This window comes from Cottoperca gobio, chromosome 2 (genome assembly GCF_900634415.1).
Source record: "Cottoperca gobio chromosome 2, fCotGob3.1, whole genome shotgun sequence".
NCBI classification, from domain to species: Eukaryota; Metazoa; Chordata; class Actinopteri; order Perciformes; family Bovichtidae; genus Cottoperca; species Cottoperca gobio.
The window spans coordinates 6,988,572-7,016,107 of record NC_041356.1 but is presented as its reverse complement, the minus strand read 5'-3'; the positions used below and the strand labels follow the sequence as shown (position 1 = coordinate 7,016,107).

Genomic DNA, 27,536 nt, shown 5'->3' with positions numbered 1-27,536 from the left:
GTATGTTCTTCCCTTTTTAAGAAGGCCAAATCAGTGAAATCTCTAAGTGTATCTAGAGATAACGATGCTGCGATATCATCCTCTCGTGGAAATAAAACACATTGGCTATGTATTAATTAATCCTGATACACCGAGATATAGTTTAAGCAAAAATTATCCGTTAAATCTGTGATATCGAAGAATACAAATGGGTCTAAAACACATGATGAAAATTTAAAACTTTTATTTGTGAACCAATGAAATGGACTGCAATCCATCATTGCCTTCAATCTTAAAGAATACTAACATGAACATAAGGAAAAAACAAACAGCAAAACTTGACAGCTGGTGCCAGAGCAGGCATCATCACATACACTGGCTTCATTGGAGGGAACAGGCAGGCCAATAACATTGTGCTGTGAAGAAAAACGAGTAACTGAAGACTTACAGTTTGTAGGGGGGGGGTGTCAACATGAGTTTTCCCCTCCAATGAAACGGTCCAGTTTAGCGACGTGTGCTGCTGGTTTAGGGTCTTTGAACACAATACAAAAATATGAGCTTGGAAGCACAGGATAATTTTTGCTATGGCAAACACAACACTAACAATGGACACTGAAGTGAACACAAAAGGCAGGCTTCAGTGTCTTGTTTCATACAAGTGCTTTAACTTTAAAACTCTGACTATTAAAAAAATATCAACCTACACCAGCTGTCAAATATAGCGTAACAAATAATACCATAAACATTTTCATCATCATGTTAATAATAATAATAATAATAAAAAAAAAAAAGAAACTTAATGTTCACTCATTTCAAAAATGCACCCTGGAACATATTTCCCACCCCACAAAAGATGGAGTTCAGTTTGTTATCCGAGCACAAAAAATGTTGTCAGAATGAGAAATTATGATAAGATTTTAGGGGAAGAAATTGGCCGACTCCATTTGATTCCGGAGATTTGCACAATAAGCAGGGTCCCTTCACATTAAGAACTAATAATATTAATAATAATAATGCATCTCTTTACGTATTCACAAGTCTCTCAGTCCCATGAACTCTATGCAAACTGTCTCCTTAAAATGAAATTGAAACAGAGACAAAGTTCTGCACAGACATTGAAGGCAATTAACTATTATACACGAGAACCTTCTTTTAAACAAGGTCTTGAGTCGGTCACCACAAAAAAAAAACTTAGAACCAAATGCTTCACAGGACCCCGTCAGGTAACGACAAAATGACGTCGCTCCTTCTGCGTTTACCACAGTCGATCTCAAGTCTGATATACGCAGCATCACTTATTTCATCTTCCTCATTGTTTGGGATTTTTTCCTCCCCCCTCCCCGAGCAAAATCGGGAGCAAGGAGAGACCACTGTGTAAAACTAGCTTAAGACACAACACTTTTCAACCTAGGTGTGTTTCACATAGACCCTTAAAATCCTCTCTTGAAGTTTCTTAACCAAACGTACAACCACAAAGCAACTGACCGTAACGTAGCCTGCCCAGGAGCACCGCTCAAAGATGTAACAGCAACCAAGTCAACTCTTGACTGTACTTTTAGTTTTTTGGAAAGGATGTGAGGGGGAGCACTCCGAGTGTCTGACTGTCAGTCACCGCTGCTAACATTACTGAGGTAGAGATTTGTCCCGGGTGAAGGACAGATGTTTTCATAAGCTCCGCAGCCAGAGAGGAGCCAGGTCTCAGCTTTCGTACATACTTTCACACGCGCAGATACCCTCAAACGGCTGGACCGACAGAAAAACAGCCTCCTCATCTCTCTGTTCCCCCGTCTGTCCGTTTGATACATTGGCTTTCTTTTGTGAGCCGGCAGGCAGCGAAAACCATCTATGGTGACTGGGAACGAAACACTCGGATGCAACAGGAAGACACACACAAGGCTACACAACTACCAATTAGCTTATCTTCGCCACACTTTAAAGCTCGAGGGCGAAAGCTTGTGGCACAAGCTTATTACATGTTATCCCATCACCGCTGCATGTAAAAAACACTTTCCCTTTGTTACCTTTGCTACATTCGTTCAACAAAACCTGCCATGGGACAAGTTGGGTGGCTCTTTTCCCAACGAGGGTCAATTCTTACTGCTATTCTTGATATTTAGCCTGAAATTAAACTATTAAAATACTGCAGTGTCATATTTTATATAAACCTATAACAGTTTGAATTGATCCTTAACTCTTTAATGACTCACAGATGCTAAGAGAATTAGCATGACTAGCTTGTGATATGTTGATAATATGATGTAACACATGCAGCGCTTTGACGCTGAATGAAAATAGTGACCCAATTTATTCCCAGACTTTAGTTGTCAGCTGACAACTAAAAAGAAGAGCATCAATAAAAACAAGTTAAACTAAAGCAGAGGGAAACAACTTAAAAACAAGGAGAGGAATCTTTAACTGAAGACATGGAATCATACTAAACCTTTGCATTCGCGGCGTCAAGCAAAACGACAACAGAAGTAGCTTTCTATGGCCATGTTTGCTCAAAATAAAAATAAATCCAATTGCTTCCATTTTGGTTATACGGTTTCTCTTTTCTCCCGTGCTCAAGGGTTACAGATGATCTCTGCAGTACGATGACATTTGCTTGTTCAGAGTGGCGTGTAGGCAGCTCCACAAGAGGGAGATATCCGTAACTCTGAGAGGAGATGTGGGGCAGGACTTTGGCAAAGTTTGACAAGATGATTTCTCAAGATTGCCAGGGGTTGTTGAGGGGGACTTGGTGGAACTACAAGGATGGCAGCATCTGTTGTCCATGAAAATTGAGCAGCCGCTGAGGGGCAAGTTCGGGAGCAGGTACCCCTAAAGGGAAAGAGAGGCGAGGGGACAGAGGTGCTGTTCTCACATGGACTCAAACTCGTCGATGCGCTGCTTCGTGTTGCCCGATCGGATCTGACGCAGCGTTTTGTATTTGTCTCGGCCCGCTTTCACGTTCTCGGCGTGCAGCACATCGTTCTGCGTCTTCTTGGTTTCATCTCTGGCATCGGCCAACTCTGAGCTTAATGTCTGGGAGATAAAAGAGAAGGGAGGATGAGAGGGCGATGAGGCGGAAGATAAAGAAAATAGAAAAAGAGGAAAAACAACACAGGGCAAAGTACAGACAGAGTTGCAGAGAGAAGAGAACAGGTGCAAAAAATACGCCTAAAACATTTAAAAAGTAAACATCGGATTGACGCAAAGCAACTTCTCTACAGCCTCGGCTGTGTCTGTCAAAACGTGTTTAATACAAATAAACAATTCCTTCCAATGAGGTGCAACAGCTCCACTACGTTAACCCTGAAGCAGGTGGTCAGTTATAGAGGTTTGAGACAAAGGTGTCAAATCCTTACGTTTGAGATTAGGTTGCGGTTCGAATTCTTCTTGCCATAGCTTCAGTACGAGTCCTGGCTTATGCAGTAGCCCAGCTTAGATCTACAGGCCCTGTCATTTATTTAGAGTTTGAAAAGATATGAAGAGACTTGATGTACTTTGATCTTTTCGATCGATTAATTGCCAGTAGATCTTCTTGAAAGCCCGGCTACAGTCTAAGCCAGCACGTCCACTCCCGTTAAAGCCGGAGTGTAAAGATGGACGGAGAAGTATGCCTGATCTTACCCTTATCTGCCATTTCTTGGCTGCCGTTTCTTCTTTGCAACAAAACTGCTGTTAGAAAATCAGATAATCTTGTTATTTGTGCAAAGACCCCCCCCCGTATTACCTGCAGCTGTTTCTTGACCCTCTCGTTTTTCTGGGCTTCAGTGACGCGCGCCTCTTCACTGCAGAGGTCGACCTGGTTGACGCCCTCGTTGGAGAGGTCAGCGCTATCTTCCGCGTGGTTCTCATCCTGCTCATCGTGGTCGCTCTCAGCATTGCTGCCCAGAGATGCTGGCATCACAGTCATTGCAGTCTTCAGCTCCTCCTTGGTCTTGTCCAGATCCTCCTGGGCTGACATAGCCTGCAGGAGACAGCGAGCGTAAGACAGAGACACATACTGGATTCACACCAGGCAGCGGAGAGTCGAATACGCTGGCAGGCCAAATATGTTAAGAGACAAGGTTGAATGTTTGGGGACATCTGAAGAATCCTGTACCTTGTGCTGCCATTCTATGGCCTCATCGTCTTTCTTCCTCTTCGCTTCTTCCAGGAGAGCGATCTTGGCTGTGAATTCAGCCAGTTCAGCAGCCTGGGATAAAAATAATAAAAAGAGATCCTCGCTGTTACACATATTGTACATTTAAAAAAACACAAGAATGCACTCATCCTTAAAATAAAACACAGCAGAGAATTGTGCGAGCAAAAACGTATAACTATCCCCATAATCCAGCTTGTAGCTGCTCACACCACGAGTGAAAACAAACACACGCACCAGTTGTTCCTGGGTCTTCTGCTGGTCTACAGCCTGCCTGGCCAGCTCGGCCTTGGCCTCCTCAGCTGTTTGCCTGTCTCTCTCCAGCCTCTCGGCCTCCTCCCTCGCTCGCTTTCTCTCCTGCTCCAGCTCCAGCGCCCGGCGAGTCTGTTCCTCAAGCTCTGTGGAAGACACGCAAACATGTTGCACATCCTTTCGACTTTCATTTCATCATCTACACATTTTCTACTCAAACTTCAGTATGATCTAGTTACGGGTCAAGTCAGATACAGTTGATTCAGGTACATAAGATTAATTCATTATGTTTGACCTCTGTTGTACATGCACCGATGTATAATCATCTCTAAATACAGCTCTGGACATGGTACGACAGGTATTTCTGAATAAATACAAACAGCAAACACAAACAGAGGAATGAAAGTTCATTCTGGCTGTACGAGTATGATGAACATGATTGGCCCGGGAGAGATTCTCTTGTTTGACAGACGCAAGGAAGGCAGCAGCAAGGATGAGTGAACAGATGGATGAATAAGAGAAAAAGAAAACCCCAGTACCTTTCTGAGCTCTCATCGTCTGCTCTTCAATCTGTCTCAGCCTCTCCATGAGCTCGTTTTTCTCGCGCTCTATCCTCTCCTTCTCTTTCTCTGCATACTCTCGCTTCTTCTTCTCATTCTCCAGCTGAGCCCTGAGAAGTGTTGTGATTACATTTTTCAGATTTCTCCAATATTTTAGATTTAGGAAAATACACTTTGATATGGTAACAATACAGTATTGTAACATAGCACTCTTATCCTGACGTGAATAAAAGCTCCTTCTGCCACAGATAATGTACGTAGAAGAGGCAAGACTGCCCTCTAGTGGAGAAGCTCTACCTGCCACTTCTCTATCAGCAGCTACCTTCTCATTTAAAATGTTTAGACATATATTTATGCATCATTTAAAGTCAGTGAAATTGGGTTTAAAAAAGTAAAAAAAGAGCCCAGTGCACTTATTATTTTAAACATATTTGAACTGGAAATATATTGCTTAAAAACAATACATTATACACACTTTATATGGTTTGCAAAACTTTGGACAGGCATATATATATTTTCTCCGAGAAGGCACATGGGTACACAATACCTCTCCATCTGTTTGTGGTGCTTCTCCTCCCGGGCCTGAGCCTTCATCTGCTGCACCTCGATAGTGTCGGGCTTCCTCCTCCTCATGTACAACTCGTGGTTACCCATACACAATGCCAAGATACGCTTGTTGATGCGCAGCCGCGGGGCATAAAACACAAAGTCCTACATGTTTTATGAAAGAGAGGAGAAAGAGATATGAAGCGGGACATGTTCTCTGTATACATCAAGCATAAAGATTTGTGGATTTCTTTAATACTTTTGATGCATCATGACACTCACCGGTGCTTTCTTGTCAATGGGTTTGATGACAAACTTCTTGTCATTGAAAGAAATGTTTCGAATCTCACTCCAGGGGAAGCCGATCTTTGGTGTCAACCTGAAAAAATAAATGTCCAGAAGTGGTTAACAATTTACACTTTAAACATTCCCACTCGTATGAAGATATACAGTACAGGGTGTTACACAGTTGGTTATAGAAAGTTTTATCACATCCAGGCAGCAGATGGTGCCAATAATGAACAGACCAGCTTACAGGAAATCACAAGACTGAAAATTGAAACGTAAAGTGAAAGTATTCAGTCACATTGCTAAGAATAGTGACAGGAAGGAGCAGTAGGTGGATGAAACTATCACTTCCTGCCAATGGATGGTGGGTGTTCTCGAATCAAAAAAGGAACAAAGACAAGGAAAGGAAAATAATTAGATGAAGTGATAATGATAATGAGTAATGAGCTGCTGTCTAAGGAGAGAGTAAGAAACTATCCCTTATTTCCTTTCTTTGTCACCATGGCAGTTGTGATGACCTCAGATAACAAACAGGAAAGGAAAAGCAGTAAGAGGAAATGCTCCAGGAGTTGTGATTGAATCTCTCTTCTTCCACAAATGGGGAAAGAAAATCTGACAAGAGCGGACAGGAAAGACTCTCTTACAAAAGGTCTTCCCTTTTCTGCCTCTCCCCCAGTTTTTACCTCTAAATATATCCTCGTTTCCTCTAAACTTGATAAACATTGTGCACATCGTGTCGTCATCGAATAGTAGAGTTAGTCTGGTTTATTTATGATGAGTTAATATCAAATAACAAGAAAATGAAATAAAGTAAGGTGATTTGTTTAGTTTTAAGTTGGGTGAAAATGAAATACTAGTATAACATTTATTGGCAAATGGATCCATATACTGGTACAGAGTAACTCACTGCAGTCTGGCTTGTGAACACATTTACAGTTCCAACTCTTAATAGTTTCCAAAGATTGTGCCAAACACCAAAATCAAAGTCAAATTACAATGTCAAAGCTACACAGCCAGGTGTTTACAAGTCTGATCAAAAAGTCGTTTTGAGTGTTACAGTATGCGCTCTGCAGTCGGCACAGAACAACCCACATAATCATCTCCGTCCTTTGGGCATTAGATGACTTAAGTCCTTAAATCTATAAAACGTATCAAAAGCTTTACTCTGATGACAAATAATCCACAACAAAAGGCTCCAGGCAAAGACACAGGCTGAAGGGAAGAAGCTCATTTCAACTTTAAGGAAAATCTTCACGTTATTTGTAGGGATGCAGGGATTTAGCGACCGAACAGTATCAGCCGTTCTTCGCCTTGTTGCCTGCCATCAGGCTATCGACAAATAAGATGACACTCGCCGACGGCAGTGGCCGATGTTTAACTGCATCCGATTTCCTCTTATCATTAATATTCGGCAGAGGAGGCCCACTGTATGGACTAAGAGGTAACTTTTTTGCTTTGTAAAGAGGCCCACTTTTTTGTGTGAAAGAAGGTCATGTTAAAAGTTGTCTCATAAATGTGTGTAATTGATGATTTGTGCTATAAATAACAAAACATTATTTTAAACATCGGTATTTCCCCAGAATTTCACAATCGGTGCATCCCTATAGTTATTTCCTAATAAATAAGACTCAAGGCTCTGATCTTGTGGCGAGTTTGGGTGATACAGCAGGTATAACGTAATCGCTATGAACCACAGCGTTGACACACATTTGTTGTGACACGCCGTCAATAAATTCCCCTTCTCACTTCTGCTGCTGTTTGCATTCAACAGAAAACCACAAAACCAAACAGTCTTTACTGTAGATTTTATAGGTTTAAGACCGAATGCTCCCCCAGAATGCATTGTTGTTTTGTAAATAAACTCAACAAATCTGTGTGAGAGAGAGAGAGTGTGAGAGAGAGAGAGTGAGAGAGAGAGAGAGAGTGAGAGTGAGAGTGAGAGTGAGAGTGAGAGAGAGAGAGAGAGAGAGAGAGAGAGTACGTCTTACTTGTCTTCGTGTTCGTAGATATTGAGGCCAAGGGCATCCACGCCCAGCCACAGCTGTGTGCCCTTCTTGTTTTTGATTTCAAAGTAGTTGACTCCATACATCTCCAAGTCCTGGGCGATTTTAAGATATTCCATCATAGAGTCCTCTCTAGAAGAGGAAGAGCAGGAGGAATTAGACGATTATAAACCATGTGTGTTTTATTAGAAGACATCCACATTATCAGTAAAACACAATCATCAGAGTACATTTCATAAAGCACCAAATCCAATTCCTCTACAATAAGTATGTGGTTATTAAAATAGTTCCACGTCCTAACACAACGAGCCTAAACATGAACACTCTGATACCAATTTTGTTCGCCTCTCAGGGCTTTTCAAGCGATAAGGAAAGACCGACACATACCTGAGCATTCCTCTGTGTTCTTCGTGCCAGGTCTGTATTCTGTCCTCCCACTGCTCCTTGGTCAGCTTGTGCTGCTCCAGGACTCTGTGTGCACAAACACAATGACTTCACCTGAGGGGAATGTTGAACGGCACCGAATCGTTTCCTCGAAAGGAAATGATTGAAAATTCCAAACAGGGAACGAGACACATTCCAGGTTTCATCAGACGTGATCAGTGTGTGAAAACTCGACACTTTGACTCAGCAGAGACAAATACTTTGTGGTATATTTTGTGTGCGTGTACCTCTGAGGCAGCAGTCTGTCATGGGTAAGGTACCCAGACTTGTGGGCATCTTTGTTGTAGTCTCCATACTTGGCCTGGACAGAGTAGGACGCCAGTAGCACAGCAGTCTCTGGGGGGCAGTAGTTCTCATCGTTCAGGATGGCCTCCTTCACCTGGCAGAATCATGAGGGAGTGCAGAGTTAACAGATAGAACTTATTTAGCTCTTTAAACACTTTTCTTCCAATATCAAATTCAGTTAAAAAAATGTGCACTACAAAAACTGTGTGTGACTCGTTACCTGCAGGAAGAAGAGTCTCTGCGTGATCTCCTGGATTAGTTCCTCTGAGACATCCTCAGGGAAGAACTTGGCTCTGAACTTAAACTGCAGAGGGTTCTCCTTCTTCACATCCTGCTGGGTCACCTGGAGGACAGAAACAACGTTATAATGCAACCATCCAATAAACAGCAGATCATAACCTCTGAGTCACAACAAAGCTCGTGTCTCCTGCGTAAAAGGGGCCGTAATAAACAAGTATATTTATCACGTAACACTTGTGTAATGTAGTCACTGTCAAATCTTTGCTGTTTGGGGGACATGTGCTACTGGGCTGTATGTGGACAGTTGTTGCTCACACACACACAAAATAGTTTGGAGCCCCGCTTGTTAGAAATCCTGTCACAGATCATGCTGACAGCTCTGCATTTGCTGGAGGGCCTGAACACACATGTGTGCTCATAAACGCACTGATGAATTCCCCTCACATTGAAGGACTGTGAAACCACAGAGACGGCCTCTCTCGCTCTCACAAGCACACACACACACACACACGTAGAGTTTGAGTGTTATTTTCTGTCAGGCATACCCTGAAACACACAGACACACTAATAGCAGGGGTGTTAAGGCTAGAGGGTGTGTTGGCCTGAGCGAGAGAGGAAGCCTGTTATATGAGCACATCTGAGGCGCCACAGCACAGCATCCAGGCAATCCCAGATAAATAACAGACAATGACAGGATGAAAGAAATACAGATAGCGTGTGAAGGAAAACAATTAAAAAAAGAAGCAAAAAATGGTGTTTCAGTAGTTGTGACAAAAGGGTCAAATTAAATCAGAGGAAGACTGACCTTCTTATTGAGTTTGAGCCAAGTGCTGTAGCCTTTACTGTCCACATACTGAAGGCCAAAGAACCAGACCTCCCGCAGTCCCACCGTCTTCACCACCTGACATTAAAACAAAAATCAAATCTGAATTCTTACAGGTGCTACAAGCATTTCAAAGTAAAAGGTTTACAAGAGATAGGGTGGCGACATGCCAGAATCATGACTAACCACCAGGACGCCTACAGACATCATTTTAGTTTTTTGGAAAGCAGTCGACGCATGTAGTTATGTCACTCCTGCTCACCTGGTCAAAGAGCTGTTTCCCTGTGGTATTAGGTTGGATGGCAAACTCCAGCTCTGCATCCATGGTGGTCACACGGACGTTGATCTAGAAAACAAACACAGCAATAAGTTTATTTTGTTTGGCAAATATTTTACAGAGGGATCAGATTCAGCACCGCTTTTTTTCTAATCTCGACTAATCATCCACTAATCTCCATCATCAATCAGGGAACATTACTGGTAGTAAACGGTTTGACTTTTTTTTTTGCTTTGCTTGGAGGTACAGTTAAGTTTTTGAAACACAATACCTAGTGGGGACCATTTATACTTTCAGATCTTAGGTAGAAACGAGTGACGTCTGTGCTCTGGCAATAATAACCTTATTGAGCATCATGGTATAAAACGTTAAACATAATATATACTGTAGGATGTGGCACACAGCATGTATGCATCAACACAGAAGTGCTGCAGTCTAACTTTTTCTCAGTCGAGCAACAATCTTCCAAGTTAGTAGAGAATTCCTGCAGAAGAGATTGGATGCATGTTTGATGAGTATGTGTGCAATGTGTTCATTTCCCCTCAATCCTAACCCAGCTTTTGTAAAGGGACTGTGTAAACGCTTTCCCTCTTTCTATCCTACACTGCCAGGGTGAGCAAGCCCCCCCCCTTTTAGTGCAGCCTACTACTCAAAGCTCTGTTGGGGAGGAGCAGAGGATAAAACTCAGTCATTGGCTGCAAGTTAACGACCCTGGCAGGAGGCCAGCAGCAGCTGATGGCACAGAACAGAGCAGGGCTGACCTGCGAGGCATCTCACATCCTCCTCCCACACACTGAGCGGTGTGTTGCCTCAGTAGTGGTTTACGACACAAGAAAAATTGCGAATGCAAAAAGTTGCAGTGCAGAAAAAAAAGCAGGGGAGATAAGAGTGCAACATGAAGCAGAGAGATGATCTGGGGTGTACTCCCTTTGAGATTAAGTTACAGCGAGGTTTCTGTAGATCAGCCAACCATACAGAAAATGAGAAAGAAGAAACTGAGCATAAGAACCTTCCTTTTCCTCTTAGCAATTATATAGAAAACCTCAGGAAGGCTTACTTTGCATTTCTCTCCCGCCTTCATCCCTCTCTGTTTCTCTCAATATCCCTACAATGAATAATCCATGAAACTTGTGTCTATACCGCACATAGCTGAAGCTCAGATCACAATGTATCTCATTAATTACCCATGAAAGGTTGCAGCACTTTCTCTACACTATAGACATCTCGCATGAACACTCCTGCGTGGCCTAAACTATCACTGTATGACAGTCCAACATTATTTTAAGAGACTAAACTGCATCCCACATGTTCATAATCTAACATGCTTCAAGCCAAGCATCATTTTAGTTGGAAAATATGGGCAGCTTCCCGAGAAAAGATTAAGTCTTAATTGATTTAATTCTGCGTACAGTCAGGGTCAATTTTCAATTAATGCAGTTGCTGTATTTTGTGTAGTTTGAGACCAAATCTCTCTGGCATGCCTGGTGCCAATGTGTCTTTGAAGGAAGATTCCACACACAGAGGCACTTTAGTTTTTATCCCACATCAAGACCACGGCGTAATCCATGTCTGGGAAATCTACCCATAATATATGCCAGTTATCTGCAGGGGATGAAAAAGACATTTTCAGGAGAGTATGGATGAAATTAGAGTTCAATGTGTCGGACAGGAGTGTAGTAGGTAATGGAGCTTGTATATATTTTCTTGCATGAGGACAGTGAATAACAGGAAATACATACATAGACAATCAGTTGAAAGGTAGATTGATTGATAAAGGCTTTAAAGACTGATGGAATAATCACTGCATACAAAATGTTCTTTGAATTTCTTCCACTATAAATAACCCGATTTAAAAATGATGCAATGCATAAGTGTGCATGAATATATATGAGGCCACCTGGCTATAATATTATGGGTATACATATGCAAGCACCACTTCTTAATAAATTAAGTCCCACTCTGAGATTGGAGAACTGCTTTACGAGTCTAGATCTCTCTACACCAATGACACGGACATCAAATAACATTAGCTGCTTAATACAACACAGCCTGTGTCACACTGTGCATGTCCTGCGCACACAAATAATATATAGTAATTGAGTTGTGGCAATGAATACGTTCTACAAAAGGGTCCTTCATGTTTTTCTTGATTTATTGTTTACTACGTGCCGGTGGGTCTCTGCGAGGGAGTAAACAGACTGTGGCCCTTTGCTCCTCTATAAAAGAAAACCTCTGATGAGTCATTGAAAGTTACAGCTGCTACAGGATGAGCACAGCTTAATGTATTGCCATGGTATCATGTACAAGATTGATACCTGCAACACTTCTTGCTAAAAATTACAGTTATCATCTAAAAAGGTGCAATATCAGCATTTAACGACTCTTCACAGGGCTGTACCGAAGGTCATCGTTTTACATTCTGAACAAGACGGATCATTTGAGCTCTGGATGGGAAGATGGCATCATAACTAATCTATAGAGTTTTATCCATAGTGATGATTTAGAAAACAGAGTTGCACTTCATCCAGGTGCTGAGGTCTTTTGTGAAAAGATTCTGCAACAAATTTTGCTAAAACTTTTGAACTACTAGGGCAACATCTAAATCAACTCCTGCAAGTGCACAAAACAAATTAACACACATCAGCTCAATAACCTGTTCATGGTTCACTGACTGGTGAGTTAAGACTGTGTTGGTTTCAAGACTAGCTGCCTCATTGACTTTCTGAGATGGGAGTAGTCATAGACAATGTTGTGCTGAGCTGGGGTTTCCAAGTGACCGGCCTTGAATGTCCCTTCTCCCCTGCATTTGTGTGGGGCCCGCCTGCCACCAGCAATCAGCTGTGAAAGAGCCAACCTTTGTGCTGCATGCGTGTCTCTGCCAAAACATAGCCGACCCGCAGAGAGAGAGAGAGAGAGAGAGAGAGAGAATCCTGTATGGACCAGACTGTCAGTTAATCCCATCTCTCCTGCAGAGCGAGGGGGAGGAGGAGAGGGACAACAACATGCCATGGCATTGACACAGCTAATCACACACTGAGACAACTGAGCAGTCTCGGAGGACTGGAGTGACTTCAGTAAGCCTGTCCTTATACGACAGTCTTTCTGGTGATACTAGACACTGACAGGGCAACATGACAGTTCTTAAAAAAGGACCAAATTGCTCTCTTTACGGCAGAAACTCAACTAAGCAGCGGTGAAGTATGGCGAGCCGCAATAATTGCATTTTTCTGCAGCCGGAAGACGTGTTCATGCGGGAAGAAATTCTATATAACATAGTTCAACATGTCACAGGAGTAACAGGATTGTTTACCGATTGGCTGCGGGGACTCTCTGGCTATAATTGGCTGCCAAAAGTTAAACTATCCCCTTCAGAATCAAGCGCAGCCCGCTGAGCTCCGAGCGGCCGCTCCAGCTTTAAACTGATTGAGATTTAGAGGATAGAGGTAAGCATTAGACTCGGTAAACTCAGAATTAAAAAAGACACATTCAACAAGTGCGTACCGTCTAAGAAAACTATGTTGCGTTTGTTTGATGCCGCTACGCCATATAAGGGAGCCTGCGAGTCCTAACGTGAGCCGACATGCCCTCAAACTTCATTAAAAGCAAAAGGTAAACCCTAAAAAGTTGCGTTCCTGTTGCGATATCGACCCAAAACATCTCCCCGTGTGGTTTCATCGTCCTACTGGAAGTGTTTTAGAAGCAGAGAGTCTAAAAAAGCCTGTTTTCCAGAATTTCAAGCACATTTGCAGCTCATTTAGATGTGGTAACAGATGTTTTATGGCTTTATTTAACTCAGTGAAGTACTACAACGTGTACCTGTGTTTCCTGAAAAGTGTATATTAGCAGCAGAAAAAACATCCGTCTCACTACCTCTCTCTCTGGAACTATTTGACACTATGCGTCTCCTCCTATCTCTTATATAACACTATACTTTGCTCTAACTTCTTTATGTGCAGTGTCACTAAACGGGCCTCAAGTTGCAGAGAGTATAGTGCAAAATTGCAATAAAAGCACACTAACTCGACAAGTTAGTGTTGTTTTCTTTCTACGTGCCCTTTAAAGATGTTTCTAAATCCCCCCTATCCATGTCAACTGTGAGGACGAGTTCTCACTCAGACGGCCCCTTGTTAAATGTGCAGCTGTTAAGTTACTGTAAGCGGTTTAGATGAGCTGTGCCTCAAGAGAGAGAGACGCATACACAATCAGTAGAGTTGCTAATCTGGGCTGCAGGGCTCTGAGCAGCTGTCTGTCCCACTGATTAACCCCCCTGCAGGGTGAGGCAGGCTGAAGAGGGGAGCAGGAATAGGAGGAGGACTGGGAGCGTAGAACGAATCACTGCTACCTACAAACTCAAACATTCATCCTTTGGGGGAAGGGAAGGTGAACGCTGTGTTAAAGCATCCCTTTGACAAAAGGACAAAACATTTACTTATCCATGCTGTAACTGCTGTAACTGCTGTAGACAGAATCTGAACAGCTTCCAGTGGTTTCACAAGATGCACACTCGGGGGCTAATAAAGAGGAAAAGGGAGGGTCTTACTCACTCTACTTGATTACAGACCTAACTTTTGTATTGTAAACGAGGTGACCGCTCAAACACAACAGGCAAACAGAGTTATGATGTTGCCCAGCACTAACATTGCAACTCCTCCCTTCCAATAACCTTCACGGTTATCCTATCTCTTAACATTCCTGAGCACTACAACATATTCCCATCTTCTTTTCTTCCCTCTCTCCATTTCCCATTAGCCCCAATTTTTTGTTCACCCATCTGACTCCCGTCTGCCCGGACAGTCCCTCAGTCGTCTGGTGATAATCCTCTCTCTTCACATTGCTTCTGTACTTCCAGGGAGACAGGATGTTGACACAGACTGGGCCCCCGAAGTACACAGCAGGCCCCTTCTCCAGCAAACGGGAAAACAGCCACAAGCTAGGAAACCAGCGAGGGCCGTCTTCCTGTGGGCCGCGATCACCTGCCCCAAAGCCCACAGGGAGCACCGAGCAGAAGAGGTGCGATATGAGAAACAGCACTTTACTGTAACAAAACTCATATATATAAATCGCGATAATTCATGGAGAGATTGTACCTGAATCTTGCTTAGCCACTGAAGCACTTGCAATTCAACACAATGCATGCAATATTAAATGCTTTGCTGGCGTTAAATATGTGATTTTATGTCAACACAATAAAATTCATCTTAACCCATTCAGTTAGTTTCATCTGTGCACGTGTGTGGTTTTTTTGACACCTCACTTAACCTTCAATAACACAACAACCGTAACCATTCCACCTCTTGCAACCACGCGCTGACAACTTACGATCAGCAAGAACCACGTGTTTGTGTTTTAGAAGAAACTTCTATTAAGTGACTCATCGCAAAATCACTACTGAAATACAAATTTGGCACTCTTCCTGCTAGCTCAGCAAACTCTTGTGTTACTTAACCTTGGAATTGTTTTTTTATTCTTTGGCCACAGATGAATGCTGACACTGAGATATAAGAGGCCTATTCCAAAAGTTCTGATGTCTGGCTCTGGCTGCCGTCCCAGAGAAGGTCATGTCTGCAGGACCCTGATCTAGCTTCCTCTGTTTACTGTGTCGGTGCGACAAGCTTTACTTTCTCTGTCAGTTATCGTCTGTGACAGAGATGTCGCTCTGAGCTGAGCGGCCTTCCCTTCACTGTCCCAGGAGCAGTTTTGGGATGGTGCCCTGGTGACTCAGAGGACAAGAGGGGGAAGTGAAAGATGACATCAGTGCCTCGCTGTCTCTCTTCTGTAGCTTCACGAAGACACACCACCTTGAGAGCTAGACAGAAGACGTGCCTCACTTGTGGCGAAGTCTGAAGCCTGTTGTTCTGAGTTGCGAGGAAAGTTTCTGATGTAGGTTTTAGCAACTTGACATCTTTCCATGAAAGAAATTCTAAATTAAACATAACTTAAGCTTTGTTTTAAAATGTTGTCAACTAAAAAGTACCAATACCAATACAAGTAGCGTTAAAGCTAACTCAAGTATGAGCTCTACCCTAGTCTGGTTATGATGAAAAAGCAGCATGACACAGTAGGACAGCCATGAAGGGACTGCATCAAATTGGTTTTGTTTTGGTGTTGTTCACATCCCAGGCATTCTCTCCACCCTTTAAGCAACAATGGCAGCAGTGTTGCGGTTGCGAGGCCCGTGGGCCAGGCAGTTCATTTCACACTCTGGCTGTTGTTCACTTGGAAGAGGAGTATGAGGAGTGGGAGCAGCCATCGGAATGAAACCGCCACTTCCCAGAATGCACTAAATGTAGCTTTCGGCAGCAGTGCATGCCAACCCTTATCACAAGTGGAGAGATTCACTTCATACGAGCAGACTAGGAATGAACAAACAAGCAGCTTTCATGTTTCGGATTCATATCATACATTATAGGCTTAACTACTTGCGCTTCTGCTCAATAAGTTCTAACACTGCAAGTGAATTTTTCTTTACATCAAACTATCGGATTCGATTAGCAGGTGCCTGACTCAAGTGTTGTTCCCCTTAGTGCTGCCTTTCTGAATACCTCTGTAGAACACAGTGTGATAAATGCAGCTGACATTTTTATGCCACCTCTCATGTAGCTCCTTTTAGCCTCTTACCGGTTTCGGCATCTTTGCTTCCCCTCCTTCTTACACCCGACAGCTGAGAGGATAAATCCGTCACGGGACGCCAACCAAACCTGTATCACAGGACCTGAATGCAAGAGACAGAAAAGAGAAAACAATATGAGCAGTTGCCAACGTACAACATAATTTTCTTGTGTTTTTTGTATTCTCTGAAACTAAATGATTTGGTAAGAAACAATCCATTAAATTGCAATGATTAATCCTAAAAAATAACAGATAAAAAGATCATCAAACTGAGCAACATTAGATTGCTCCAAAGAACTGACAGAATTAAAGAAAAGAAACTAAAATATTCCTAAATCTGTGCACACCTGCTGTATTAAGTGCTGCTACGGTAACTATTGCAAGCGTGTATGGGGGTCAACTACTTGAAATATTCACTATGTTAGAGAAAACCTCACAAAGACTCACGGTCTTTGCAAAATGATCCTCAGTTATCAAAATTAGGGGATATTTGGATTTCACTTTTTGTTTTTAATATCTTTTTCACTCTGCATCTCATCACTGCACGCTATAAATGACAGTCTCGGTACACTCTAGTTGAAACACAAGCCTGCAAGTTAGGTAATGACCTAGGTTGAACTGCCATATGATACTGAAATGATCTTTTTGTTATGGGCGCATGTCACATCATTTAGATTTGGATATTTTTTTGCTACTGACTGTTTTGCTACAGGAGGGATGTGATCTGTCTGTTTGGATGACTTGTTGAATCCTTTACTTGTCATTGACATTATGCATTGTCCTGTAAGACTGCTGATCGAACAGCCAGCTGTCCTGTTATATCCTTCAATTTGGGGAAACTATTCTGATACTACATAAGTGGCAAGTTGGCAAATATATGAATCCACCAGACCACTTTATCTTGAAATGAATGCCAAGAGAATCCTGTGTTACAGCTCAAAATACGCCTAGAAACCAAAACAAGACATTTAAAAAGGGCCTTGCTCCTTACTGGTAACTGAAGAAAGATCAAGCCATCACACAGAGTATAAGTGAGTATATCACTATCAACCAAAAATTATTAGTGACTTTACAGAATAACAGTGAGACAAAAACACTAGTTATGTTAAAGAAAAATGTGCCATAAAGCCCCTGAATATCTGAGCTGTAACGTTAGCTCGTGTTTGTGCTGCAGATGAAGACACTTCTAGCTCGTGAGTAATTAGCATGCGTATTTACCCGCCGAGAGTTGCCTTCCGTTACACTGTAGTTTAACTACAATTTTATCAAATTGAGTACAAAACGTGAGCTGCAACGTCATGACACGACGAAAAAAAATAAAATTCACACGTTTCACGTGTCAAAAAGGCTTTTTTACCCCAAAATTTCACTCGGAAACACAGCAGCCGTCACACAACTCATTACCTAAATACTCCCCATGAAGTGGAAAGGTGGCCATCATCTCCACGCTCGTTAGTGGGTGTTGTCTCGCTACATAACGGTTTGCCTCGCGCATACATGTGAAGTTGTTAAGCCTTAAAATGTTTGGCCATCTTTATTCACCCCATTTCCCAACAAAAAAAGAAACACCCGAGAAATTGTGAATAGGTAAGGCAATATAAGGTGCGTTTACAGGCAGTTTAATGAGCACAACTTCGTACAAGTCGTCATTTAAATCGTGTCGTATAAAATATGAATTGGTCGAGCACGAGGATATCCGCTATTGCATCAAACTTGAAGAGAAGCTCATCTTTTAGGGAGAGGCAACTCACCGGGGGGACGAAGTATACCTTTAAATGAGAAGGAAAGCCTGGTATCTTCACACGTAACACAATATCCACGACGAGAAATCCCTTCTGGTCCTCGTTTCTTATCTCGAAGTGCTTTTGACGAAACAAATTCCCGCAGACATAGAAACGCCGATGAGGTCTTAACAACCATAAGGCGATTTGGGGTGCGAGTGTCGAGCTAGCCGGAACAACATACTACGGCATCCGGTCAACTTTAAAAAATAAAAGCCTCAATTAAACAAGCGAAGAAGAAGGAGAAGGAGGAGGAGTAGAAGAAGTAGAAGTAGAAGAAGTAGAAGAAGAAGAAGAAGAAGAAGAAGAAGAAGAAGAAGAAGAAGAAGAAGAAGAAGAAGAAGAAGAAGAAGAAGAAGAAGAAGAAGAAGAAATCACTACTTAAGCCTTTTTTTAAACTGTATTTATTGTCTTATTATAGTAATATCGTACAATACATACAAACATCTACACACACACACACACACACGCACACACACATATGTAAAGACAAGGTATAATAACAATAATAACTTAGCTAAAATATAAAATCAATACAAATAGAAAAAGGGGAGATTAAATAAGATTTGTTTTTAAATGCAGCATTTTATATATATTTTTAATTGGATCAAAAATATGTGACACAATACCAATTTCTACTGTCCTTTATGGTCTTCTTTATGTTGTTTGTAGTTGTCTATTATTTTTAATATGCCACATATTTTGTCTAGAACATATTCAATATAGATTTTACATATTCCTTAAGACTTTTAACGTCAGTATCTTTACTATCTTCCTAACTATTAGCAATAGAGAAGATGTGGTAAATCCATGTTTGTGTTATGTATTATTCGAGGAACAATACGTTACCATTATCATCATCATTTAGCAGACGCTCTTATCCAGAGCGACTTACATTGAACTAAGTACAGGGACAGTCTCCCTGGAGCAGCTCAGGGTTAAGTACCTTTCTCAGGGGTACAATGGTGACAGGCTTGTACAAAGGACAAATAACAACTTTGGAGCAATAGTTTTATTTCATGTCTTAACCATCCAACTAAGAGCTCTAAGTGAAGATGCAAGATTATTATTTTCTGTACACCCAAATACTTTCTCTCAAACTAGTCATGTTTTTACTTTACTTTGAAGGAAAAATGCCTTATTTCCGGTCTTGTTTTTAGTTTCTGTCGCATACTTGATGCAGCTAATTGTGGAGATGTTCAATATGGCTGTCAGCAGCTGAAGAGTGGATGCAAGACGTGTATGGGGCATGCATCGTGCCATGAGCTGTATGGGGAGTGATTAATATCCGACTGGGCATTTTTTTAAAGAGTAAATCAGCGGACCCCCCCCCCCTATGGTGTGCATTTGCATAGTTAGTACTAATTTGGGAAAGATACACAACAGAAAGTTTGCTGCAGAAAGAAGTGACTATTCTTTCAAGACATCTGGATTTTAAACTATGTGTGAAAAAAAACTATAACTATTTGAATAGTTCATTATGACCAGTGGTGGAAGAAGTACCATCTTTACTTAAGTAAAAGTGATACCAAAGTAAAAGTCCTGCATTCAAATAGTTACTTGAGTATAAATACAAAAGTATGAGCATTAAAATACACTAAAGAAAAACACTAGAGAAAAATTGTAATGTAATGTAATTTTGCCAAGGGATTAATAAAGTTTTTTTTGTATCTATTATTACACATCATATTGTATTTGTTGATTCTATTTTAATTTAATAATCTGAATCTCCAATGTAATTGATATATTATCAAATAAATTTAGTGGAGTAAAATTGACAACATTTGCCTCCGACACTGACATTTGGAGCATCAGGCAGAAGGTTGCACCACCTGATCCACGATCAGTCATTTGCTTCTACAGCTGATAGGATAAGCCATATAACCTTTAGAAATAAATAGTTCTACTTCTCTCTGACTTTCAGTAGGTTTGTTGTGTGTATTCAAAAGTCATGTTGTGCACTTACTTTGTGCTACCACCAGGTGTCATGGTGTCCCTTCCGTTGGTGTCCCCGATGACTTATTAGAACTTCCACCATTCGTTTGTACAGAAGACGGATTTAATGCTTGTATTTAACATGTCAAGCGTGTGATTTTATGCTTATGTCACATTTACCCTAACACATCATTATCATGTCCAAGCTGTCACCTTAGCAGCAGCCATACTCTTTTAAAAAAACTAATTCCAACAAACAAAAGTTCAAGTTATTCAGATAATTTAGTAAAAAAAAAAAAAAACACTCTTGGAAGTGGCCTGGACAAACAGACTATAACCAAAGTACACGATCAAAGGAGGAGGAAGAGGAGGAGACAGCACTGAACTCCAGATAATTGAATGGGTGGAGCTGTGTGGCTTGGGGATAACGTGCAGGTAAGGACACACCGTTTATATTTAGCTAATAGCTAATAGCTAGTAATCTGGTGCACACAACATTACCAATAACATATGAACACGATAAAGCACAACTTCCTCGCCATCAATTTAGGGAGCAGTAAAAGTGTGTCGTGTCAATGTCAGCTGAAAATTCCTTATGCAGATGTAGCACGCCAAACTCCATTATTAATCGGGCAAATTAAGTGTTTGCATATTGACAAAGGCAAGATATTCACCCCACGTTGGATATTTTTAATCAATACAGCCAGTATGACAATTCGGCATAATAGTGGTTCACCAATTTTAATCAAATATTGAGCAAATTTGAGTACAAAACTCCCTGGAGATGCATTTTAGGTATTGAACCAGGTTAATAAATAAGGGAACCCAAGACATCCTTGACGAGCTTCCTGTTATTTTAATTGCACTTCTTGGACCAGGACATTTTATGAGCTAGGATAACGTCAGACATTCATTTTTTAAAACTTTATTTGACTTCCAATAAAACCCCCAAACAGCCAGGTGTTAATGAGCCTGTCAGCTGTCACTTGGCTATTTACTTTAACTAACAAAATACAATTTCAATTCATGTAAAATTAAAACTTAATCATTATGCATCATTCTCAATGTCCACTCAAATTCACTCTGGTGCATGTGTCAATTCAAATTAAAAAGTTTGAGGAACCATGTTTCAGTATATATATAATACAGATAATGTAATGAGGATTGTTCTGTGGTTTTTAATATTTTGCATGCAGACATACAGTTTTCCCTGGGAAGAAATATCTGTAAGAGTGAGTTGAGCTCTTGAAATCTGATGACCCTTTTATTTCCCTGTGCTCTTGATGATATCCCCTAGGCCACGGCCGTGTTACTTGGCCATTAGAAGTGTCACATTGTATTGCATGTGGAACAAGTCTCAGGCTTTATTTAGCCTGGCATATCACCACGTCACAAGATCTCTGTCCATATGACTAAGGGTGTGCTGCTATATTGTCAAAGAAATGAAAGAAGCCACTGTCGAGGGAACTAGTAATTGAATAAAGTTGCTATGATTGTTCCAGCAGAAGTCATCAGTCGGGTGTGAGAGAGTTTGTTTTTCAATTGACTGAAACTAGCCATTAACACTATAATTATTATCAGTTGAAAAATAAACAAAATGCGTACATTATATATAAGTATACCTGCGACATTGGGTTTAAAAGGCATTTAACTTGGATCATTCATTGGAGGCCTTGATCCACTGGGGAGACATGAATTAATTTGCTATTTTGCATATTGAGTGTTAAAGATTTCAGGAAATGCAGTTCCAGTCCTCTCTCTACAACGCTGCTTTTACTTTAGGGAAAGTTCAGTTTCGTGTATAGCAGGTTGACCACACATGTCCGAATGTTAAGATAATTTGCTGCACCGCTCAATTTAAGGAAAAGATAAAGTTAGCGTCAGTAATGTTGTTAGCACCCCTGAAGACAAGCGTGTGTGTTTGGCACACAGAGGAATGGATGTTGTTATGTGTTACGCAATTGCAAAAGTGCTGTGTGTGTGTGTGTGTGTGTGTGTGTGTGTGTGTGTGTGTGTGTGTCTTTTCCTTCCTCCCTCCCTCTCTGTACACTGCTGACCAATTTAAATGGACAGTGCATCTGTCTCTTTCTGTTCTCATTATTCCTTCTGTCTTCTTCCACCTGAGTCTTCTGCTCATGGTCATGGTTCAGTATTTCTCTTTAGACTTGCTCTTGTTGTCTTGGTGATATTTGGTATCTTTTAGGAGCTGCGAGGTAAATGCGAAGAGGAAAGTCTGCTGAGTGTTGGTGTCCCGGGGCCAGGATGGGAGAGCGGTCGATAACGGACGACTTGGAGCAATCGCTGGAGGTGCTGTCGACATTCAGCGGTAGGGATCCTGCGTATCTGTCGGCTTATCACCCTAGTGGGACCAGAGGGTTGTCTAGGTCATGTATAAATGTCACACAGAAGACGAGTCACACACTAACATTAGACGATTCTAAATATTGGTGTATTTTAAGTGTTGCAAATGGTCCAAGCGTCCCATTTGACACATGATTGAGTTCTATAAGAGCTGTTCTTGTATGAGTCGCAAGTAGATTAGTTTTCATTTGATTAGTTAAACGTGTCAAAATTTGACCCCCACGTGTCTTTGACTCTACAGTGTACTTGTGAAATATATGTTTTGTTTTTACATTTCCACTCGATTAACAAACTCCAAATCTTCTTCATGCATTCATTCAGCTTTATTGCTCAAATCCTGCGTGCCTTGTCTTAATGTAATGAATCTGTGTTGGTGTGCACACATGTGGTGTACAGCTCTAATGTATCTCAGGAACGCATTGAGGGAACTTCTTCAGATTTGGGACAAAGGTGTACGTGGACACAAAGATGAACGGATTAGAATTTGGTGGTCAAAGGTCAAGGTCACTGTGACCACACAAAACCCACCACGTGGTTATTTCATATAGATTATGCATTTGCTGAATTACCAGAAAACATAAAATGACCTAAATATCGCTTTAGAAGATTTTGGCCATCACGCCCAGTCCTACCTCTATCCTCTCTCCACGTACGGGCTCCACAGGTCGGCAGGACCTCTGTAGATTAGCAGCAAAAACGCAAGATCACATGAAAACTATCACTATGCGAGGTTTCCAAGAAATGAGGAACATTTGAGATCTTAATTTAGTGTGCATCATGCAGCATTCATTTCAATTTAAACTTTCATGTCCCTGATATGGTCTTGGTGATGCATCATGATCTGAGTTAGGTTCCAAGTCTTATACTTTGGATTCATGATTCATACATAGAGGTAATAGTTTGTTTTTAAACTAGTGAAAGCTGGCAAACTTGCTATAGTATTAGATATTATTAGCAGTAATAACTCGTATAAATCGTGCCAAAGATTCCTACAGGGCAGTATGAGAATGTGCAGCACCAAGAATAATCCAGAACGATTCAGTTTGTTGGCAGTGTGATTTGTTTTGAACTCCTCCACTTGATTTGACTAATAAATCAAATGAATGCCACGTAATGAAAAGTGCATGACCATCTTTGCTCGATGCCTTTTGAACTTTAAATTGGGAATGTTTGTGCGATTGTGTGGCGATAAATTAGGGGAAATAAAGATAACGTGATAAGGGAGGCGGAGAGGCGTGATCATTCTGCAGGCTGCAGTTGTGCTGTTGAATTGTATTGTGTTACATCATCACCCTAAATAAATTGGGTGGATGAAATCGTAGAAATGATCTTTGTTTAAATCTGCACATTATACCGGCAAGAGTCTTAATCTTATGTACACACACCGAAGAACACATTATTGATAAACTCAATATGGCCATACTACGCTGCATCGATTTCCACCCCTAATATTTACTGTACTTTTGTACCCTGGTGAGTCACACACACATATTTGCAGAGTTAGTATAATTAGCTGCTGAGGGGTTTATGTCATCCCTCCACCCCCTCTCTTCCTGTGATAAACACAGAGCCGACATGAAACGAGATAAACAATCACACATTCACAAAGAGCAAACACAGCGGCTTCATCGAGGACGGACGAGCTCAGAGCATGAGAGCTGCGGTGGTGGGACGATGTCTCTTTTGGAGTTAATTCAAGAGGGCCAAGAGGTGTTGAGTGCAGTGCTGCACAATGTGTCCGTCTCCCTCAATCTGTTGACCCGACACTCACACAGCAGCAGCTGCGGCCCACCAGGTTAGTGTGTGTGTGTGTGTGTGTGTGTGTGTGTGTGTGTGTGTGTGTGTGTGTGTGTGTGTGTGTGTGTGTGTGTGTGTGTGTGTGTGTGTGTGTGTGTGTGTGTGTGTGTGGGCTGATTGTAAAGGTTCAGGTGTATGTTTTGTGTTAACTGGACATCTATGTCCAAAGAGTGTTTGAGTGTGTGTTATTTAAATCAACGTGACAGGATGATGGGACAGGATTTCCTATCACCACGGGGACATTCCCCCCCCCCGCCGTGTTTCCCCCTCATTATTCAAACATGATAGAAGAACCTTTCTTTTTAGTTTCCTGCTGATGCTACAGGATTTGTGCAGTAAGTTGGGGGACTTTTATACAGTTTATTTCGTGTATAATATCAATACAAGATATTTGAGGTGTTATTTATAAGACACCAATGTGATTATTGTGACACAGCGTGTAAATATGACAGCGTTGCAGGTTGTTGAAAGGCACTTTACAGGGGTTTCTACCTGGTTCCTCGTCTTTGTGCTCGGCGTATATTTGTCTCTGTATTGCACACAAAGCATATATTCAAGTCAATATTCTGTACTTCCCAAAATGTTGCAGTATTCCCTTTTTAAGTGTCGACTCAGCAGGGGCACAGCTGTCACTTTATGAGTTCTCCACCCTGGAGTGTAAGTGAACGCAGCGCTCTGTGTTCGACCTTTGTAACTGATTTCCTGATATAGCCCTTGTGAGTGGCTAATTGATAACTTGCCTTATGTCTCAATACAACAGCGGGCAGAAATGTCTGTTCCCCAGTTGGATGGTTAAGGGACGGACAAACAGAAAGTCAAAGATACTGATTAGAAAGACAAGCAGACTGTTGAACCGGTGTTTGTTTCCATCATGTCTGCGAACCTTTGCTGTGTCCGTCAACCAGCAGAAAGGAAATCCGAATTGTAAATGCACGCAAACTAGCAGACAAGGTGAGTGTCGTCTTAATGTATGGACATGCGTTGTTCTCGGACCTGGTCGAGTAGTTCAGGAAGAAGCGGGCACGTTTCCACTGGTCGCACTTTGTAAAGGTCACGCTAGAGTCGCAGGTTAGGTCAAGTGTAGTCTGCTGAACTGCATTGATTCCCACGTTAGTCACGCGGCACAGCCCTGATCAATATTTGTCCACACAAACAACTTTTGCGTTGGAGCTTTTCTATCCAAACACTGTAATCCCTTTTAGGCTCTCTGTCATAAAGACATCTGACCTCATGTGTACTGCCACCAATGAAACTGAGAGGTAAAGAGTACCGTGTGTGTGTGTGTGTGTGTGTGTGTGTGTGTGTGTGTGTGTGTAATGAAGCTAAAGTGAAAGTTGCATTCTCTTCACTGGTTGCAAAAAGAAGTCCGGTTGTGTAGAAGTCTACATTTTCCTCATGACTTTATGATTTCAATCTCTAGTTTCAAGTCTTCTTCAATACGGCACGACGATCATTTCGTAAACTATCGTCCCATTTAGAGTAAAATAGAGGATAAAGCAGCGTATGCTTTAGGGCAGTGCTACCTTGTGATTTTAAATATTAGTTTTATTTGAAAGGATGTTCTTCTCGTATCCAAGTATACGTCACTGTTTAAGAAAAGGTTATTTTGACGACTCAACACAGCATGAAATAAATTGTAAAGATGGATCATTTTGTGCACACGTGTGGCAAGACATGGTGATTGTTAGGAGAGGGTAATTCAGTTTATATTATTGTCTCACGCTCGGTCACATTGCCACAGAAGCAGGGAGGGACCGAGGAAAGAGGAGTGGTGTTTCTCAATAACTTTGAAAGGTGTGTGTGTGTGTGTGTGTGTGTGTGTGTGTGTGTGCGCGTGTGTGTGTGCGCGCAAGAGAGACAGACAGGGAGGGTTTGGAAAAAACAATTGAGAGCAGGATGCACTCTTCTCTCTACCTGTGGTGAGGGAGGAAGAGGCGAACAGACAGAGAGACGGGATGAAGGAATGCACGGGAAGACGGGAACATGGAGGAGAGAGGTTTGTCCGCATCTCACTGGAGGAGATGGAGAGCTACTACAGATGCACCCAGTGCTGCCAACAGCTGCAAAGTGAGTTATTTTTGCAGAGATGTGGTTGAGTTTTAACTGTGTGTGTGTGTGTGTGTGTGTGTGTGTGAGGTGTGTCCGCGCATGTTGGGATGGAAATCACGAGGAGGGAAGTAATAGTGCATAATCTGCAAATGCTTTTTCTCTTAGCTGGCACACTTAGCTGTTTGCCACATGATGATCACAGGTCTTGGATACATTTTCCAGTTTTGGCCCTCGGTCTTTCATTTCCCTAAAGTCTTGTGAAAAGCGACTGTAACATATACCACCAGATCATGTTTGTTTTCCAACAGTGTCTACTGTCTTGAGTGTTCTTCTCTTATGAAGAGAGAAAGCATTTATCACAACCACAAAGAAGTCATTCTCGGCGAATTGAAAAATAGAAATGAGAAATGCTGTTTCTGGGTTCACTGACCTTGGCGTTAATTTGCAAAGTCAGCGGGGTCACGCCGGTACAGATACATTCTGTGGCTGCAGTTTGTTTTGGTTTCTACTTCATATTCCCGGACTGTTTTTTCAAGGGGTTATTATCGAATCCAAAAATGGCAAGAAAACGTACCAACTTTCCCTCTGATAAATGTCTCCTCCGCCTCATCACAGGAGATTAAAGTACACGTGAGAAACAAAGTGTAATATAGTTTACTACTACATCCTTATTTACTCAAGGCGGTCCAATAAAAGGTGGTGTAATTATCCGACAGCCTGGCTCCTGGCTGTCTGCATGCATGTGAGGACTGTGCGGCGTTTGCTCGATGATATTTTTTAGATCTCGTTGCTCGTCAGTGACGGTTCACGTCTATTCTGGTCTGTTCCCGGTGGGCTTTGGTCTGTTTTTAGAGATGATGCGTGTATTTTTAGCATAGCTATTCTGGAAATGCTGTGTCGATGAGGCAGGTGCTGCCATTTTGCTCTTGATGTTGTTTTCCATCCTTTACTGCTTTATTAAGTCATATGTCCATCACAGACGGCTTGTTTGGTGTTGAATACATGAGGTGAGATCTTTAAGGCCTTCTGTTAGTGTACGGTATACCGTAGTCCTCTATTTAAATCTCACACAAACATCAACATTGATAACATTTCATGTTTTGTTTTTTAATGGTCAGGTGCTTGGACTTCCTCTGGTGTTTTCCTGAGTGATGACCCATCGTGATGGTCTTCCCCCTATG

General features: G+C 41.7%; 2 protein-coding genes across 9 annotated transcripts in view; one reads left to right on the top strand and one right to left on the bottom strand.

The window, feature by feature from the left end:
* Positions 1-206: 206 nt before the first annotated feature.
* On the bottom strand, positions 207-18,435 carry LOC115020513 (radixin-like). 3 transcript variants are annotated; one of them, XM_029450597.1, is made up of 15 exons: positions 18,184-18,435; positions 16,442-16,535; positions 9,809-9,892; positions 9,529-9,624; positions 8,704-8,826; positions 8,426-8,577; positions 8,142-8,225; positions 7,740-7,886; positions 5,746-5,842; positions 5,465-5,628; positions 4,897-5,027; positions 4,343-4,503; positions 4,067-4,159; positions 3,695-3,931; positions 207-3,003 (listed from the first exon to the last, which is right to left on the bottom strand). In XM_029450597.1, the coding sequence occupies exons 2-15, from the start codon at positions 16,451-16,453 to the stop codon at positions 2,839-2,841; spliced, it is 1,746 nt and encodes a 581-aa protein (XP_029306457.1). In that variant the 5' UTR covers positions 16,454-16,535; positions 18,184-18,435; the 3' UTR covers positions 207-2,838. The 3 variants fall into 3 exon arrangements, with proteins under 3 accessions (XP_029306457.1, XP_029306466.1, XP_029306476.1); XM_029450606.1 differs by having other exon boundaries at positions 18,202-18,435; XM_029450616.1 differs by lacking the exons at positions 8,426-8,577; positions 8,704-8,826; positions 9,529-9,624; positions 16,442-16,535; positions 18,184-18,435 and having other exon boundaries at positions 9,809-9,867.
* Positions 18,436-20,282: 1,847 nt separating this feature from the next.
* mcf2la (mcf.2 cell line derived transforming sequence-like a) overlaps positions 20,283-27,536 on the top strand; it is a 38,500-nt gene continuing 31,246 nt past the window's right edge. For 2 of the 6 annotated variants that reach the window (XM_029450579.1, XM_029450548.1), the window contains exons 1-2: positions 20,283-20,583; positions 22,352-22,474. In XM_029450579.1, coding sequence (XP_029306439.1) covers positions 22,366-22,474 — 109 coding nt within the window. In that variant the 5' untranslated portion in view covers positions 20,283-20,583; positions 22,352-22,365. Of the gene's footprint in view, positions 20,584-22,253; positions 22,475-26,217; positions 26,374-27,536 lie in introns of those variants that run through there. The other 4 variants (XM_029450556.1, XM_029450528.1, XM_029450586.1 and 1 more) reach the window with 4 other exon arrangements.

Bases quoted from the DNA above. Each gene is read 5' to 3' on its own strand.
- LOC115020513 (XM_029450597.1), bottom strand. The intron at 8,578-8,703 runs GTAACGAGTCAC...TGATTCTGCCAG, and splicing joins AGAGACTCTTCTTCCTGCAG to GTGAAGGAGGCCATCCTGAA. The intron at 4,160-4,342 runs GTGCGTGTGTTT...TTTTTATCCCAG, and splicing joins AGAAGACCCAGGAACAACTG to GCTGCTGAACTGGCTGAATT.